The sequence below is a fragment of the Zonotrichia albicollis genome, chromosome 13 (genome assembly GCF_047830755.1).
Source record: "Zonotrichia albicollis isolate bZonAlb1 chromosome 13, bZonAlb1.hap1, whole genome shotgun sequence".
Classification (NCBI taxonomy): domain Eukaryota; kingdom Metazoa; phylum Chordata; class Aves; order Passeriformes; family Passerellidae; genus Zonotrichia; species Zonotrichia albicollis.
In genome coordinates, this window is record NC_133831.1 from 14,332,168 (window position 1) to 14,350,645 (window position 18,478).

The 18,478-nt window shown below is 40.0% G+C and overlaps 1 protein-coding gene across 2 annotated transcripts in view; it reads left to right on the plus strand.

Annotated features, from left to right (window-relative positions):
* LOC102074554 (cadherin-8) overlaps positions 1 to 18,478 on the plus strand; it is a 159,347-nt gene that overhangs the window by 53,947 nt on the left and 86,922 nt on the right. For both annotated transcript variants that reach the window (XR_012582464.1, XM_074551089.1), the window contains exon 3: positions 3,434 to 3,728. Coding sequence is in view for 1 of the 2 variants with exons in the window: in XM_074551089.1 (XP_074407190.1) it covers positions 3,434 to 3,728 (295 nt within the window). In the remaining variant the exon portion in view is untranslated. The remainder of the gene's footprint in view (positions 1 to 3,433; positions 3,729 to 18,478) is intronic.

An 18,478-nucleotide genomic window follows, 5' to 3' on the forward strand; every position in this document is an offset into this window, starting at 1 on the left:
GATTTCACTTCCTTTGAAGTCTAATGAAGTGAATCTCACATAATGGAAGTGATTTTACCTCTCTCTGAACAAGATGAGGTTCTCCAGTAAATGTGTTTGTTTGTTTTGGGGTGCACTCTGGCAGTGGGACACTGGGGCAGATACAGACATTTTCTGTTTCAAGCAGAAATTCTTGTTACATCTGGATGATGCTCTGAAAAAGGTCAGCTTTCAAGTATAGGTGCAGCAAATAAAGCTGCAGATGTGGAAAGCAGTTTCATATTTACATTTGTGAGGCTTTTTTGAGCAGAAAGCACTATTCATTTCTCATATTCATTATGCCCTTCTATCATTCACCTAGATCCTATATAATTATGTGTTTAATGATCTTCACCCTTCACACGAACACAGCTTGCTGAAGCTTGACTCTTGCAGTAAATTATCATTCATGTCTGCTAGGAGAGAGGAAATATTACTTGGGAAAAATGCTCTGCTATCTGACTTAAGATTTCAGTCTGTGGTATAACTTTGTAGTAGGTGATGATGACTTAATCTTAAATCTAAACAATAAAATGATTTTGGAGAAGTGGCTCTTCCATAGGTGATTTGTTATTATATTTTGATATTAGAGTGTAAGGACTTCAAAACCTAGAAAAGTTATCTTAATTATTTAGGTCAGTTTGGATGCTCCCCATAGATTGTAGTAAATGCCACATTTATGTCTTGGTTTTTTTTTTTTTTTAATTAAAAAACTAAAAAAGAAAACAAACCCCGCTTATATAAATCTATATATCTATATATCCCACATATAAATCTTTGGGTAAAAACTGATCTTCCACTCATCAGAGTTAGTTTCAACTTTAATATTATAAGATGCTCCTATCTCTTGTACTTTATGTTTAGCCCTTCACCTTGTAGTGTTTCAAATAGCAATACTTGAATAACAAATACCAATTTATGCTTTTGATACAATGGAATTTAACTTATTAGAGGAAACAATTAATGGTAATTATAGACATTTTTATCATTTTAACTGTTGGTATATCACTGGAACTACAAAGATTTTATAGCTCTGCATTAATATCTACCAGAACTGATTTATGAACCATAACTGCTGTTGGATATTATAGGTAAAACCTGAGATTAGACACACAGCCTCTCTTAGTTATTAGCAAATAGCAAATTCTAGAATGTTTAAGCCTTTTCAAATGTCTGTGTGGGATATCTGGCTTATTCTTAAAAGTTCAGATTTTAGCTTTTTATTGTGTGGCTGGGTGAGTGAGATGTTCCCAGTTCATGTGCTGAGCTGTGGGTGTCCAGACAATGCTGTGATATTACATCACTCTAACTCAGCTCTGATCATGCTGCCAAAACCTTCATATGCAATGTTAATGCCATATAGATTTTATTCAGGGAGCAAGCAGATGCTTAAATTATAAACAATCTGTTTAAAACACAGATTCTGGATTGATCTTCAGAGGCTCTGGGGCTCTGAAAATAAGGGTCATAAGGACAGTAATCTTAAATCCAAAAGGAATTGTGTTAACTTTCTGAGCAGACCAAAGTGTAACATCAACCAAGAGGAGAGGGCAGTGCCTCAGTAAATGGGGCTGATTGTTCTCAATAGGAGCTGATGGCAGGTGCAAAAAGAAAAGCAGATTGAACTTTTGGAAAAGGGACTCAGCTGTCACTTGACATCTCTGTGTACGTTCCTGTGGGCTGGGTAGAAAGAGTGAACTGGATTGAGTCATGCATATTCACAGCTAAAGTGCTCTGAAAAAGTTGTTAAAACAATGGTGGGGTAATAAAATGCTGCCCAGCAAAGCAGAGAGGATGAGTTTACACCTCGTGTGGGTCGTGGGAGTTGTGCCATTATTGCAGAGCAGGGAATGCACTGGTGGCCAGGGTTGCACTGGGAATGCACTGGTGGCCAGGATTACACTGGGAATGCACTGGTGGCCAGGATTTTGTGTCTGTAACAAACCAGATGAACAGGGAAATCAGCCCTGGCTGTCCACTGTGCTCTTTGCAACAGAGAGAGCTTTGTATTTGCTGAGCTCTTGAACAGCTGAATTCCTGAACAGGTGAGCTGCAGATACAACTGTTTGTGACCAATTGTGGGCAGAAGGACCTGCAGAGCCACTTGTGCCATAAGAATCTCCTGTGGTTTGGCTGCAGCTGGTGTTACAAGGCTTTTTTCCACACCTATTTTAATATCCTAATGCCAGCTCTTATTCTAAATGATGCTGCTGCCTGGCCCTGGCAACCCCTGCTATCAATTGAGAGTAAAATGCATAACCAGCAACAACTTCTGTTGAGCTGTCTCCCCAGAATGAGCAAACAGGAAAAAGCCTTTAGTGATGGTTGTAACTCATGCTGCAACCTAAGCAAGTTGTACATATTTCCTTCAGACTGTCTTTTGTGAGGCAGAGATAAATAATAATAGATGCAAGTTACATTTTTAATGATGTTATTCACTTCTTATTGATCATATTGAGTGTGTTGGACCTAACAGTAAACAGAATTTAAACCCCTATTACTGGGTATTCAAATTATTATCCTGTATTTTTGAATGTGTTGACAGTGATACATGTGATCCAACCAGTTCCCATTCTCACAACTTAAAAATTATTGGAGATAATCTGATATGCAGTATTTGGCTCTGAGCCTACCAAAAAATCAATGAAAGTCCGTTGTCCCCTGGTTTTTAATTAATGAAAACATTAAAAATAAATAATATATTTCTCATACTGCTTCAGTTTATTGTAATTCTCTCTTGTTTTTTGAAAAGCCAAATACAAATTTAATAGAATTTTTTTTCCTGATGGGGCTTTGAGGAGAATGGGAAGATGTGTGCAAGTGTTTTTCTACCAGGGCATGTACTTTTGGAATAAAGACCTTAGAACCTTTTAAGTTCTGCAAAGATCTGAGTTGTGATAGGGTTTTTAATTTCTCTGACTGCTGTCTGTGACAAGATTCCATAGATGCCAGTGTTCAACCATTTCCAGTCACCTGGAAATAAGTTGAAAGTAATAACTAAAAAGAAGAGGTTAGATTAAAGCATATGTTATGATTAACCCTTCCCTCACCCTTTGATCTAATAGGTTAAGGACATTTTGTACTTGTTCATTTGGGCTGATGATGGTTCTGAAGGCATTTACATTTTAGAATGGGCACTTAAAATATATATAACAGCTGCTTTTTAAATAGAAAGTCTAATTATGCCTATGATTGCATCAATTTTTGATTAGCATGCATACAAATCCCTGCTCTCCATGTGTATTCAAGCTGAGCTGTGGATCACTGTTGAAGGGATTGAAGCACAAAGGATCATCTGACAAAATGTATAGTTAAACCAAAGCAAAAAAAAAACAACCCCAAAATTCATTGTGTACATTTTTTTTTGTCTCTAAAATGTGTCTTTTTTTTTTGTTTGTTTGTTTTTCCTTTTTAGCTACACACAGACCTGGATCCTGGCAGCAGCAAAATCAAATATATCCTGTCAGGGGATGGAGCTGGAACCATCTTTGTGATCAACGACAAGACTGGAGACATCCACGCCATGAAGAGGCTGGACAGGGAGGAGAAGGCTGAGTACACCCTGACAGCCCAGGCCGTGGACAGGGACACAAACCAGCCCCTGGAGCCCCCCTCAGAATTCATCATCAAGGTCCAGGACATCAATGACAACGCTCCTGAGTTTGTGGAGGGCCCCTACCATGCCACGGTGCCAGAAATGTCTGTAGTGGGTACGTATGTGTGAGCTCTCCTTGCTCACAGCCTGGGCTGTGCCAGCAGGCTGTTGAGTTGGTGATGAATAATAAGGTATTTATTATGTTGTTAGCATTCATTTGCATATTTTCAAATCTTTTCTTGGCCAGAGCTTTCATCTGCAGCACAATAGCCGAGTCCCTCAGTAGTAAGGAAATGATTAACAGCTGTATTAATGTCTCTTTGTCCAACAACACTTTAATGGGCTAAATTTATATTTCCCTTCTGACACTGCAGTTAGAGAATTGTTATTGAGAAGGATTTATCAAGATTTGCTCCAGCATGATGCTTTAATCCTATTGATATTTTGTTGATGTTTAATTATCTGTTTGTTGTTTTCCTACACTTGCAGGGCATTGATACATACTTATTTGTTTTCCTCTAAGTGCAACTGTAATCAGGGAAAAACATTGAAATGAAATATGCTGTGTCTGGGAATTGATGGTTAGGCTGTAGAGTGGACTTAACCAATTAGCCACAGGATTTGCATGGATGATGGAAGGGAAAAGCAGAGAAAGCTGTGGAAAAAGATGGTGAAAAGGGAAATTAACTGTGTGAAAGCAGAAAAGAGAAAGGAGAAGAACATAATCTTCTTAATATATTTTACTTATATTTATTCATTTTGTCGGATTAGTGTGAATCTCTTTCTTTGTGGATTAATATATTAGAATCTTTTCTGCATAGTTTGTCCCTGTGTGTGCAAGTGAATGTCCTTACAGAGGCAGATATTGACACTCCCCGGGACACACATAGAGTGCAGCTCACCTTCAGCTGTCACTGAAACCAAGGAAGGCAAACCCACCAAACCAAGAGAATCCATTTTAGGGCAATACAAAAATTCAGCATGAGCAAAGGCATCAAAATCTGGCCATGAAATGCAGAGGAATTTCTAATGCATTTTAGTGTTAGGTTGAGGATAATGTGCTTTTCAGTGATTTGTCTACATCTGTCAAAGCAAGGTAATTGAAGGAGTGCCAAGGCACTTTGTGGAATAAAGCAACATCCTATCACAAAGTTTCAAAAACACCACTCTCTGTTATTTAGCTAAAAAGAGGAGAAATGTGAGGAGCCAGAACCATCCTCTCACTCACAGCACAGAGAGTTCCACCAAGTCATTGTCAAATTCAAGTGTGAGTGCATGGTCAAACCTGACACTTCATCTTTCAAGTCAACTCTGCTCCAACAGATTTTCAAATCTTCATTGTGCCAAAAATGATATGTGAATTTTTGAGCCTGCATTTCAATTCTTTTACTAAACCATAGCTTTTATATGTTGAGTTACTTTTAATTATACAGCAGCACAAACATAATATGGATCTGCTTTCAGAAGATATTTCAGCCAAGCTCTAGGTGAGCAAATTACTTAATTAAATAAAATGAGAATAGAAAACCAAACCAAAACAGAACAGTGTGGGAGAAGGAGGAAGGAAAATTGAATGCTGTCACTCATTATGTAAATGGGATTTATGTAGTATTCTAGGAGAAAAAGGAGAAAGATTTATGCAAGAAAAGAAAAGATGGTTTCTGATCACAAAACCTATATGAAAATATTTATATCTGTGCATATTTATATTCTATGATAAAGACATGGCTTTCATCTAAGCAGTATTCACTGTAAAAGAGGAGGAGAAAAAAAAACCCCAAAACTGAAAACTCTGAGAGGAAACTAATCAGGAGATGAAGAAAAATCTAATAAATTGTTAACATGAGGTTTAAAAGATGGTAAATGCAATGAGAGTAGGGGAATAAAAGAGAATAAAAGATGAAATACTAGTGAAAGAGAGGTAAAGTAAGAATGGAGAAAGAATGAAAGAGGAGGAAAAGTGTGAAGAAAGGTAATGAGAGATGAATTATAAGTTAAAACTTCATGTAGGAAAACTATTATAGAGGATTGTAGCAGAAATGACCGATGGCTGGATGTAGTTAGGGAATAGCCAAAGGGGCTGGCTCCACAGGAAAATGTTTCATCTGTTCCCCAAACATCTTGGGGGAAAGAGAGACACTGAACTGCCTCTGAAATGACAAAGTTCTATGTTCTTATGGTTTGTTAGGCTGCATGAAAGAGTTTTGTCCACAAACAAGTGTGTTCTAACAACAGAAATGATCATTACCATTACTAAAACAATCTGTATGGTAGAGATTTGCAATAGATCATCTGACAGGTCTGTGGTTTATCACTGTAACTCTGAGAGTTTTGCACATTTATCCCTTAGGATCCCTGGCCCTTCCAGCTGTTTTACAGGACATTCCTAGGGGTGCAGATTTTCAAGCTGCTGCTCCACAGAAGCACCAATGTGCACCCCTGCTCTTTTGTTGAGAAACAAAATCTATTTCACTGCTGTTGCTTCAAAACTCAGAGAATGTTCCTGATTGCATTAATGGGACAGGAGTGAGTGTGAAGGCTCTGAAGTAGAGGCAGTGGAGTCTGTGTCTTAATCTCTGATGGAACCAAATGTCAAGGCTGCAAAGTAGAATATGAGAGTGCTACCCTTCATTAATGTTGCTGTTACTATTTCCTTCTGCTTTCTTCCCTTCACCCACAGGTAGCAACATCAAAAGATGAAGGAAAAGATTCTCTGTAGATTATTTCAGGTTTTTTGAAGTTTTTTTTAGTCCTCTTAAAATTAGATTAGCTCTTCTGTAATGTTTACCAAAAAAAAATTGTCTCCTTTCAGAGTTCAAGGAATTTTCACTTTCCCCCCGCTAAGAGTATTTCACTTCCATTATCCACTTACTTAATTCCCTTAAAGAGATCTCCACCCACTGCCAATTTCTTGCCTTGACTTTTGTACAACACAGACATCACTAGGCAGTGTTCTTAGTCAGGATAAAACAAAGTTCTGCTGAACCTTTTCTTTCCTCAAAATGCTTATATCAATTTTCTGCTCTGAAACAGAAGAGGAACTCATATGCTCTCTATATATAGTGCTTATGTAATGAGGATGCAGTACAAGGCATTTTATTTTTGGGCCTCAGGGGAAGGCAATGCACGAAATACAGATGAAGGCTTTAACCTTTCATTGTTCTAAGGTTCTAACACGATGCAGTTTTTCTAATAGGCGCCTTAGACCTGCTCTTACGCTCCTCGCTAGAGGAGATCTATTATAGGAATGTCAGGTGTTATTTTGACTATCTAGAACTGGAATGAAACACTATGGGGATGTGAAACCAGATTCAAACTGACAGAGAGCAGGTTTTAATTAGAGATGAGGAAGGAATTGTTCCCTGGCACAGGGTGCCCAGAGCAGCTGTGGCTGCCCCTGGATCCCTGGCAGTGCCCAAGGCCAGGCTGGACACCGGGGCTGGAGCAGTGGAAGGTGTCCCTGCCATGACAGGGGTGACACTGGATGATCTTTAGGGCCCCTTCCACCCTGGTTTTGGGATTCTGTCCCTACCTGCAGTGTGTGCCAGCCCATGAGGGCTCTGTGTGTGTGCCAGCATCCAAGAGCTGCACGTGGCCACGGCTTCATCCTCTGCTTGGTTTTTACTCTGTATCTTGGTGCTCTCTGGAAAATCCTGCTTCCCTGCTGAAACAAAAGGATTTGCATGGCTGTCCTCCCACTCGTGGTGCACAGAGGATCAGTATTACCCGGAGCTCTCTCTGGGAGGAGTGCTGCTCACTTCTCAGCTGTCTGTGCAGAACGCACTCCCACACTCGCGCTCGCTGCCGGCCGCGCCACTGCACTCTGAGATATTCTGAAATCATTTCTTTCTCTCTCTGAGCAAAAAATTCCAGAAAAAAAAAGAAAAGTTTTGAGAAAGAAACAAATTTTTTTTTACATTAATTCCCACATAATCTACCATAGTAAGCTCTGTTCCCCACCTCCAAAAATGATGAATTTGCTTGTGAAAGCTAATAGTGTATATGGAGAATATGTTCTTTGGTGAAACTGTGCACTTTAATCTTTCAATTATGGTATTAATTTTCTTAAAGAATTAAAGATCAAAAAGTGAAATCTGTGGAATTACTTCGTTATGGCAAGTATTACAAATAGGAAATAAATTATTTTTTTCTGTAAATCTTGTTTAATCACTTTTAAGCCTAAAAGGGCACACTGGGGTAGAAACTCAGTTAAAACCTAAAAAAAAAAAGATTTATCTGTGCTTCTGGGAGTGAGAACCCCAAGACTCTATTTTTTTCCCTCCCCATTTGTCTGTGAGCTCTGTATCTGTGCCTGCAACGAAGACAGAATATTATGTAAATGAATGAGCAAGCTTAGAAGATCCATAAGGGTAATTGGAACAAGTTCTGTAGCTTATTTAAAGAGAAAAGAAAAAAAAAAGAAAGAAAAGAGGAAAAAAAAAAAACCCCCACACCTTCCCTTGAGCATGTTCTGTTTCTGTGTTACCTTCTCAGCTACACACAGATTCATGAATTCCCCAAAACATGAGCAGAGGTGGTAATGGGAACCAAAGTGGCTATTGTCTCCTGACAGCAGAGTTTTGGGAACCCTTTTTTCAGGGGAGGAATGAGGAGTGAAATCTCTTGATTTCGCTCTCGGCGAAGCCGGGAGTGTTTAGACAGCCAGTGTCATGTTGAAAGACAGGAGACGACTGAAGCAGAGTGACAAACGTGTTGCTGAAATAAAAAAGGACACAGATGGAAAAAGAACAAAAGCCAGAAGGGAAGAGAATTCTCTCATAGTTTGCCTGAATTAAGGTAAACAGGAAAACTTTAATAATTTCCAAATATTAAGGCTTCTCCTGACAGTCATTAAAAAAAATAGACACAGCGGCATTCAGTCTGACATTGCTCTAGAAATGCTTTTGCCTTTGCCATTTGAAAATGGTAACAGTATGGAAAAACTTAGAATTTAAATACATTTTGTCCTTAAATGCTTCCATGAAATGTCTTTACTGGAAAGGGCTTAGGCTTTCAGTTGAGTCAGAACATCAATTTTCAGTTTTGGCACAAGCACATCTACTTAGGAATGTTTTCCCTTGAATCAAGGTTTGCCCTTGATTACACCACTGCAGATAAGAAATTCTATCATCCTTTTTTTTTTTTTTTTAAAGCAGAGCAGAGTTCTTTAGTCCAACCATGTGTATTAGGACCACTATACATAGTGCAGCTTTGTTTTCCAGTTCTCCCAAAGATATTTATTCTCTTCCACTTGCAAATTGTTTGCAGAAGGACAAAATCTGCTCCAAATGAAGTCAACATCTGACATGAATAGTGATAAAATAACTTGACAAATCAGAAAGTTGTGATAAAAACCTGACCTGAAATGTCATCAAGATCAACCACACTGTCTTGCTGGGGTTTTTGTCATTGATTTTTAAGGCACTGAGCATGACTGCTAAATCAATGATAGTTTGTCACAAAATTGTGGAGTAAGGGGTCAAGTACACATTAGCCCAAAGGGTGAATGCAAAGGCAGTGCAAAAGCTAAGGGAAAAACCAGCAGATCTTGTAAAATATGGCAACAGTATGACAGCTGTTAAAAAGAAAGTATATTTTCATGTTGTCTTGTTCCTCCACTTGTTCCTCTTGTGGATAATCTCACACAGGAGCTGTGGCAGTAAGGAGTTTTATGTGAGATTTCTTTGATGAGTTTGTATGTGTGTTTAAAATGGTCACACACATCCTTCAGGATGGGCTCAGGACATTCAACACCAGGGCTGGCTGGCTGTTCCTTAACCTGACTGGCTGTTGAGCCTTGAGAAAACACAGTTCTGAGCACCTGCTGCTATTTCTGTACTTTTATTTCTCATGAGGTCCAATCAAAAATGTCATTATCTTTCTTACTGTTCTTATGTGCTCATTATGAGCTCGAGGGCCATGATGAAATTAATAATCTTTAGGGGTTTATAGGCTGATCCTTTAGTTATCCCCCTCTATATTGTTCTATTGTACTAAACCAGTTAATTGACAATACAGAATTACTGAAATCTGCGGAATTGCTCCAAGCAGTGTGTGCCAATGGCAGGAAATAGTTGAGTGTTGAGGTTCTGAAGGCACTGTCTGGTCTGTGGGGCAAGGCCTGACTTTCCTGTGCAAGGTGAGGAGCTTCTGATGTGTGCTGGTTCCTGGGACAAACACTGCTTTTCTTCCTCTCCATTCACTGGCAGCAATTTGTCACAAATTGTCCATTTTTTGCACACATGCATTCCCTTAGCACAAAGTTGTGCAGATGACCCGTAGTGAAGATAGACTCTACAGGAGAAATCTGTTTGGATTAGAATTGAGGACATAGTTCCTTATGGAGTTCTTCCAAATGGAGAAATTCATCTTTCCATGATGTTCCAGTTTTGGGATGAGGACAGACAGACAGAGCTGTCACATGTTGATCATGTGATGGCAGAGCAGAGGAGATTTTGGCAGTATTAGGTGAATGTCCTGTGTACCTACAAGACTCTGTCCTTCTGTGGTTCTTCCTCTTGACTCCTAGCCACAAACATCTTGTGCTTGTTGCAGATATTCTGCTTCTGAAATCCTTTGTAGTTGCCTCCGTTTGTATATATCAAATGTGTCATTGTGTTTGTGTTCTGTGACTGTATGAAAATAAGTCTCTGACTCAGGTTTCTGATGCATTCTCTTCTGGTTAAAAGTTTAAATCTATTCTCAGCATGGATTTTTCACAATTTCCCCAAATGTAAAATTTTGAAGGGAAAAAAAAGATGTTTCAAAGAGTGGTATGGTTTGGTTTTGCAGGCTTTGAAGTTGTGTTATCTCATTTTTCTAAGCAGCTTGGCTGGTGACATCAGCCCCTTGCTGGCTGGAGGATGGTGCCTAAGTGGAAAACAGAAGGATGGGAGGAAGTAGAGCAGCACAAGTTTTTGCCTGTGAAATGCCACAGAACTGGTCTGGAGCATAATCTCACCTTTTTCAGTCTCAGAAAATATAGACAAGGTCTCACCAAAAAAGGTAGAAATTTCTAGGTGAGAAAACTAAGTTCAGTGTGGTAATATTTTCACAGAAACTTCGATTACTGTGATTTCTATTCCTCTGCCAGCATGAAGACTTGGCTTTGGAACATCAGGGACCAATACTCCTGAAATTCTTCATTAAGTGGCCTGTGTCAGACATCTCTCTGATGGACACACTTGAAATTTGGCAAAATGAGAAGCAATTCAGAATCCTTTATTTTTCTCTGGCACTGGTCATTCCCCACCCTGCCCTAATGACACCTCTGTTTTTAAGTGCTGAATCTGCAGGTCTTGCTTTCCAGTGAGAACAGCTCATGCTGCCCGTGGAGCTGCTGTCAGCAGGGCTTCCTCTGGAGCAGCCTGGAGCTGCTGGGCTGCTGATGGAGCTGTGCCCCTCCCTGGGGCCAGAGGGGCTCTGCTGCCGTTTGCTGGCCCTGCAGTGGCCTGGGGGGGACAATATTTCAGACTCTGCTTTGCTCCCTGGGTTACAGCTGCTGGCACTCCAGGCTTCACTCTCCCAAACAAAGCCAGCAGAGCATCAAAGCTGAGAGATGGTATCAGCCACTTTCTGTTCTCACCACACAAAGTCATAAATGAAAGGATTTCTGCAGTAAACAGCCTAGGCTGCTTTATTATTTATTTCTATTTTTTTTTACAATACACCTGAGCATAACCTGAAACTTCCATTGGAATCAACAAGACTTACAGTACCTTTTTTTTCTGCTTGGTAATACAGTGTACAGTGATCATCCAATTTTACTGCCTTTGCCTGGGGACCTTGCAGAATGAATGCTGATGAAATAGTCAATTGATTAGAGACAAGCAGTCTTTCAAAAAGTCCTGAACAGAAGAGGAGCTATTTCCCACTTCTCTCACAAATATCAATTAATATTCTATAGCGAAGGTGATATCTAAAGGGAGAATAAAAAAAAAATAGCATGAAAGGAAAACATAATTCTTTAAGCCAAACATAAAATATGTTTTACCCTTCTGCTGTTGCCTGTGATGTTTCAAACCGTGTACTAATCCTAACAAACAGCCACCCAGGGGAATTTGCAAAGGAATACCTGCAGGCTCTCTAATGGCACCATCTCATAAGTTGTAGCAAGAAAGAACTGCCAGCCTTAAAGCTGAAAAGGAAGAAGGTCCCTTCTTGTTAGATCCACACAGGTAAACCCAGGTAACATCAGCCAGCATAATTGCCAGGGAGGAATCTACATCCCTAAATCCAAATATGTATTTCTGTTGTAAACTATCTCTGATTCCAAAATGCTACATTAAAGAGGCAGCATCAGAGTTCCAGAACAATTAGTTTATGCAGACAAGAAGTGGTGAAATATGCAGCTGATTAGGTTTGCCAGGCACGCTTCCCCCAGCCTCATTATCCAGCTGCGAGGAGCGGGGCTGCCAGCCCGCTCCGCTCCTGCCTGCTCACACTGCCTCCTTCTCCAGGCACTGCCAGCTCCTCTCGCACTTCTGCAGGCACACATTTGCATACAATATGTTTTTCCCATTTCCCTCACATGATAAGAAGCCCTTAAAACAGCACATGAGCAATCTGCACAAACATTGTTGTGCTACATGAGGCAGGTCATGCATTTGTGCAGAGGTTTTGGCTCAAGCATGTACTGCATGACATTAACATTCTTTCAAGGTTTCATTAGCCTCCTTAAGGATCTGCTCCAGCATTGAGAAATGTGTAACATTTGGGAGAAGCAGCCTGGATACCTCTTCTGCTTATGGAGATAAACATCATTTAGTGTTTCAAAGGTATGAAAGGATTATTTTTCTGTCGGAACCAAGAAACAGCTTCTTGCATTTTCCTGCATGGTACTACATAATTTATTAAAGACCAAGCTGTTAGATTCTTCTAGTTTCTTTCATTGAGCCACATTTTTGGGTGCCAAAACTTTAGTTTAGATTATTCTTTGGTTTAGATTACCATTTCTTTAGGGCAGCATCTGCCATTTCCTATTGGTCTGTAAAGTCCTGGAAATTTCTTTCTGTGCATTTCAGTGAGATTGCAGTCAACTATTTATATAAAACAAAGTGGCAAAATAAGCAACTAATGTTTTGTCACTCAAGTTCAATATCAAAACCAAAATATGAACTGTATCAGTAGCAGTTTATTTCAGAAAGTGTTGACAGGTGTCTATATGAGTATATAAGTGCACACAGGTGTTTAGACAGAGATATACACAAGAGAAAATGGCCTTAAAGTGCTCCAGGGGAAGCTCAGGGTGGGCACGTGCAGGAATTTGCCCATGGAAAGGCTGCTCTGCCTGCCATTCCTGGAGGGCTGGAAGGAGAGACTGAGATTTTTTTTGGGTACAGCCACAAAAGAGAGGAGTCACAGGGCTGCAGTTTAGTCATTCACATTAGCTGGCCAATTTAATTTCTGTTCCTCTCTGGTCAGCCAAAAAAGTAGGATTCCAGGAGAAGATGATTCTGTCTTCCTCCCTCAGGTAGAGCAGGCAGCTGGTGCAGCAAGGTGTCTAATTTAGCCAGTCGAGCCTAAAACAGAGTTGTGTGAACAACCCTCTTTTCCTTCTTCCTTACCTTAATCATCATAAACAAGATCATGACAGCATCACACTATTTCACTACTTAGAGTCAAATAAATTACAGCTGGGAAAGACAAATTACCCTATTAGTTAATCTTCCTGTCTTTCTAGGGTTTTCCCTTAGAATACATTATTCCAGCATCCTGTGCAAGAGAGTGAACTCTTCACTGAGGAGGATTGTGTTATTTCCCTTGGGAAGTTATTCCTCCTTGTGCAATTTCTTATTGTAAGGAAGCTTTTGTTGTTGCTTTTCTCTTTGCAGAAGATAAAGAAAAGTCTTGTATCTGTGTATTTATGTGGTTCTCATCACCAACATACCAGCATTACACCTGTACCATACACAAATTTTCTTTCTCATTTCTGCCTCTAGAAATGATTGCATATTGGATTCTGCCATGGAAACAGCAGGATGCATGCTGGCCTCCCTGTTTCTCCAGCATGGCAAGCACAGGTTGCCCATTTTTCCCTCAGTGGAGTGTTCTGACCTGTATCTCTATCTTTTACCTCTGCTTAGGGTGTCATCTATTGCCTCATTCATTAAATGAGGACACTTAAAAAGCAGATTTTTTTTTTTCATAATTTTCTATAAGTGTGGGAAAATGAAACACTCCCCCAAGCCTCTGTCATCTGCCCCCAAAGCAGTCCTTGACATTTTTGTGGTTCTGAGGCTCTGTGGTTAGGGCAGCAGCAGCACCATGTGCTGGCAGCATTGCTTCCAGAGGGATCTACATCCTCTCCTGACAGAATCATGAAATCTTGGAATTCCTGGGTTGGGAAGGAACCTCAGGAATCATTGAGTCCAACAAGCTCCTTGTCTCTCTTCTGTTTGTGTTTGTGTTTCCTGGCTCTTGGGGTCTTTTGGGAGAGAACCTTCCTGCCCCGTGGGATGTGATCAACAAATTGGACTCCTAGAGCTTTGGCAATGAAGTAGCTGTTAATAATAATGATAAAATTACATAATTTAGTGCAGAAGGTAGGGCTGCAATAATAACATATGATCTGCACAAGAACCCTTAACCACTCGTGCAGCATTCCCACAATTTGTCTGTGTATGTATTTATGTATCTGCATGAGCACCAAGATATGCAATGATATTTTATGTGGGTACTTTGCATATGTTAACAAGTTCTGTAGAGCTTTAAGCAGATTCCTATTTCATATACGTTTTCTTTATTTGGTTAGTGAAACCTCTAATTCATAGGTTTTGTGTTTAGAAATGGTCTCATGCAATAAAGCAGGATGATAAGGCTTGAAACTATGTTTTTGCATTTAAAAAAATGAGCAACAATGGAAAACAAATAAGAATAAGTTCCTTCAGCTTCGAGGCAGTCATAATTTACATGTCAAGAAGTTATGCAGGTTTTTATGAGATTATTGCAATTTTATTCAATAAAAAATTGTTACCATGACAACAACTATCATGCTACCTGTGAGATTATAGCAAAGAAGGACAGTGAAGAAAAGGCTTCATTTTGGAAAGAATGCTTATCTGACCTGCTGGCTACAAACAATGCTTTGTGTGACCACCCCTGGCTGCGGGGCTTCCATCAGCCCAACTCCAAAGCCAGCTGAAGGATCGGAGCAGAGGATGCTCTTAGGGAAACAAAAGAGTTGGCAAATAATGGTGAGGCTTTGTCATGCAAATCCTCTCCTAATACCTCATCAGGCTGGAAATCAGATCTTCGGAGTGAAATGGAGAATTCACCCTGTCAAGATTTGCGAAGATTAGGAGAGAAAGAGTTAGTGAGACCAAAAAGGGCATCAGGAAAGGAAAAAAAAAGGAAATTAAAAAATCCCCAGAAGTCCCTGGGAAGAAAAGACAACATGGTCCCACCATGTTTCATTATGGTCACGTTATTTATTTTTACCAGCCATTACAATCTTTCAACGAAATGGTTGTTCACTGAATATGGATTCATGTAAATTCTTGGCACCAACTATGCATTACCGCCTCTAGAACATTCAAATTTGATTTTTTGGGATTTTTTTTCTCCCAATAGGCACATTTCACTGCCACACCAAAAGAATTTGCTTTCCTACTCCCTGTGACAGCATATGCATTTTTCTTTCTGACTAATATGCAGAATCTGTACCCTGACTTGCACATAAAACCACAGCCAAAACAACAGAAAAGCCCTAGCTGAGCACACACATCTTATTTTTTATGATGGTTTTTAATCTTAGTTTGCCAGCAAACACAGGCTTTCTCACCTAGCCATGTAAAAATAATCCTGTTGTTAATTGTGTCTCTGATTGCTGGCCTGTTGTAAAGCCAGAGTAAAACAATCTGACACTGACAGAGTAAAACAATCAGCAATGGCTAATGGTTAAAGCACGTTAGAAGTGTTCATTAATTAACATCTGTTGAATCTCTGTGCAGTCTCTATTTATGGTGGGTAAATCCATATTTAAGAGTCATTAGCATTGCAAAAGTGTACCTGAGGAAAAAAACATGCAAAGTTTTTTAACAGAACAACTGAAAATTTGCCTCATCTCTCAAGAAAAAAAGAATTTGGTTTACATAAGGCAACATTAGGTACATAAAGCAAAAAGAAACAGTGATTATGTTGTTGGGCCAGATTATATAAAACTGCAATATTATTGTAATTAGGACAACAGTGACTTGGACTACAATAGTGGCTTTCTTATAAAAAATGGCACCATTTCAAATTTATAGTCTCTGGCTAAATGAGTTTGTTGTAGCATTGACAAAGCAACAAACACAAGCCAAATGCAGTCAGAATTAAACACAAACAGAAACCTTAGCAGTTTATTTGCTGAGCAGAACCCAGAATGTTGTTTTTCCAAGAGCATTTACTTAATAAATGCCCTTCCCTGCATTCTTACAGCTTTTTCAATGCGAAATTTTTATTTTTAAAACTTTAAGGGCATTATTCTTGTAAAAAATATTTATGTACGGGTAGTTTATAACTGCAGTGTCAGTAATGGAGTAAAATCCTGCTTAAATATTGGCAATCCAAAGCTTGGAGAGTTCTGGTGTTGAGGTTGGCTGAAAAACACCAATGGTGACTGAGAGTTCCTTTTTTTCTGCATTGCTTTTCACCATCAGGAATCTCTCAGCTCTCCAAACCTTATTTTTGCCCAGGTTCTGTCACCTGTGGGAGTGGGATTGGTGAACCCTGAGCACATTGCAGAGGAACCAGGGCAGCACTGACTTAGCAACATCACCTGCAGCTGCAGAGGGCTCGGGGTTTGCTCCTAAATATACCGATTATTGCCAGTGTGAGCAACATAATGTGGTGTGTTTCACACCTGCAGAAAATTTGACTCAAGGCATAAAGAAAAAAAAATCAAATTAAAGGTGATAAAATTTAAACTATGCCAAAGCTTAGCTAATTTCACAGTGGAAGCAATTTCTTTAATTCCTGTTGCATGATCGCTCACATCATCCCTAAACAATTTTCATCAGTGAGATGGTTGGGAGCAAATGACTGGATTTGACAGGCCTCAGAAGTGTGTGATGGTTGGGAATGAAGTGCTGAGAGGCAGAAACTGGCTGGGGAAAATATGGATTTCTAGGAGGCAGGGAATATTTCAGTTGTCCATTCCCTTCATTAATTTTAGTAGGTGAGATTATAATCACACTTCAAATGACCTGTAATGGAAAGAAAAAGAAGATTATGCCTTTCCCCCTGCCTTATGTGTACTGTAACTGGAAATATTGACACACATATAACCCATGTATTTTTAATACATTTATAAACTTCAGTTGAACTTGGGATCTCAATAAGTGATTGAATTATTTTATATCACAAGAATGGTAGCTTAGCATCAGGATTGGAAGCAATGTTAGACACTGATTAACTCTTTTTATTAGGGTGTATTCAACTTTAGTATCTAATGAGCACTTGGTGCTTATCAAAGAATCAGCACATCCATTCAAGTCTGGGAATCTTGAAATAAATATCTATAGAAAGTCTTCAGGAATTCTCAAGTGAAGTAAGATAAGAATAGAAATTATATATTGAATCTTTCTAAACAAGCAATGTAATTATTTCTGAAGGCCTTTGAAATGAGAGCCAGCTAGGAAAATCAAACACAATCTCCAAGAAGTCAACAGTTTTATTTCTTTATTTTCCTTTGTATATAAAATATATAATGGAAACAAAATGAAACAGTCTTGATAAAATACTCCAACTAAAATTTTCACTTTGTGATGAGCCTTATCTTCTTCCAGCCCTGTCCCATTCTATGATGTTCTGCACAAACCTCTTCTGTCTTAGGAGATTACAAACCACCAGTTCTAAGATAGCAGCCACAGAAATGAGCACATCACTGCTACATCAGCCTGAATGCAGCTGGAGGAAGCTCTGAGCCTGCATTCATGGCTGGTGCCACCCTGGGACAGCAACTCTGGGCTGCAGGGAGTGTGGGGATGTGCTGGGATGTGCCGGGATGGGCTGGGATGAACTGGGATGTGCAGGTCCATGGGTCTCAGCTCCAGAGAGTCCAGGGAGATCAGCTGGGCTGAGGGATGGTTGTGTGTGGGAACAGCAGAAAGAGCCCTGCTAATGGGTGTGAGTACAAAAAGTGGACCAACAGAATTTCAGGGGGGAAATGATGCTTCAGGTTTGGCTTTTCTATTTTGTCAGACTCTGTGCTGCTTTAGTGTGTGGGTCTGGGCTTCACATGAGGGGATGGTGAGCTCTGTGCACAGAGCAGGGAGACAAAACAATTCCTGCTCCAGCTGGGGACCAAGGACAAATGATCCAAATCTCAGCCCAAGAGCACAAACAGTGGAATGAAAAGAGAAAAACAAGCAGGATGGGACTGCATGGGCTAAAGCTGGAATGGGACAATGAACTCCAATGTGCAAATGGAGCAGAACTGATCACAGTGAGAGACCCTGTGCCTGGTCGTGCATTTTGGGACCATTTTGGTTCATCTTGGGTGTAGCCCTGGCTGGGCTCTTGTGCTGCCCAAGGTGGATCCATTGAGGCCTTTTAATAAATCCCTGCTTTATTCTTTAACTCCATCTAGTTTCTGTCCTAGATCAGCCTTCACAAGGCATCAAACATGTGAGACAATCCCACCAGCTACAGCTCCTCAAGCCTTGTAACTCCTGTGGCCTTTTGTCCCTCTCTTCCTGACACATCCCCACTTTGCTTCCTGCAAACTCCCTCATTGCTGTTCCCTGTTTCCTTTTTTGGGCCTCTGAGTGCCCAGGGCTGCTTCCCTTTCCTCTCTCCATTGAAGGAGAACACTGAGGGTATCTCCTGTAGGCTGAGGCTGCTGGACTTGCCACATGGCTGGGCACCACAAGTATCACCTGT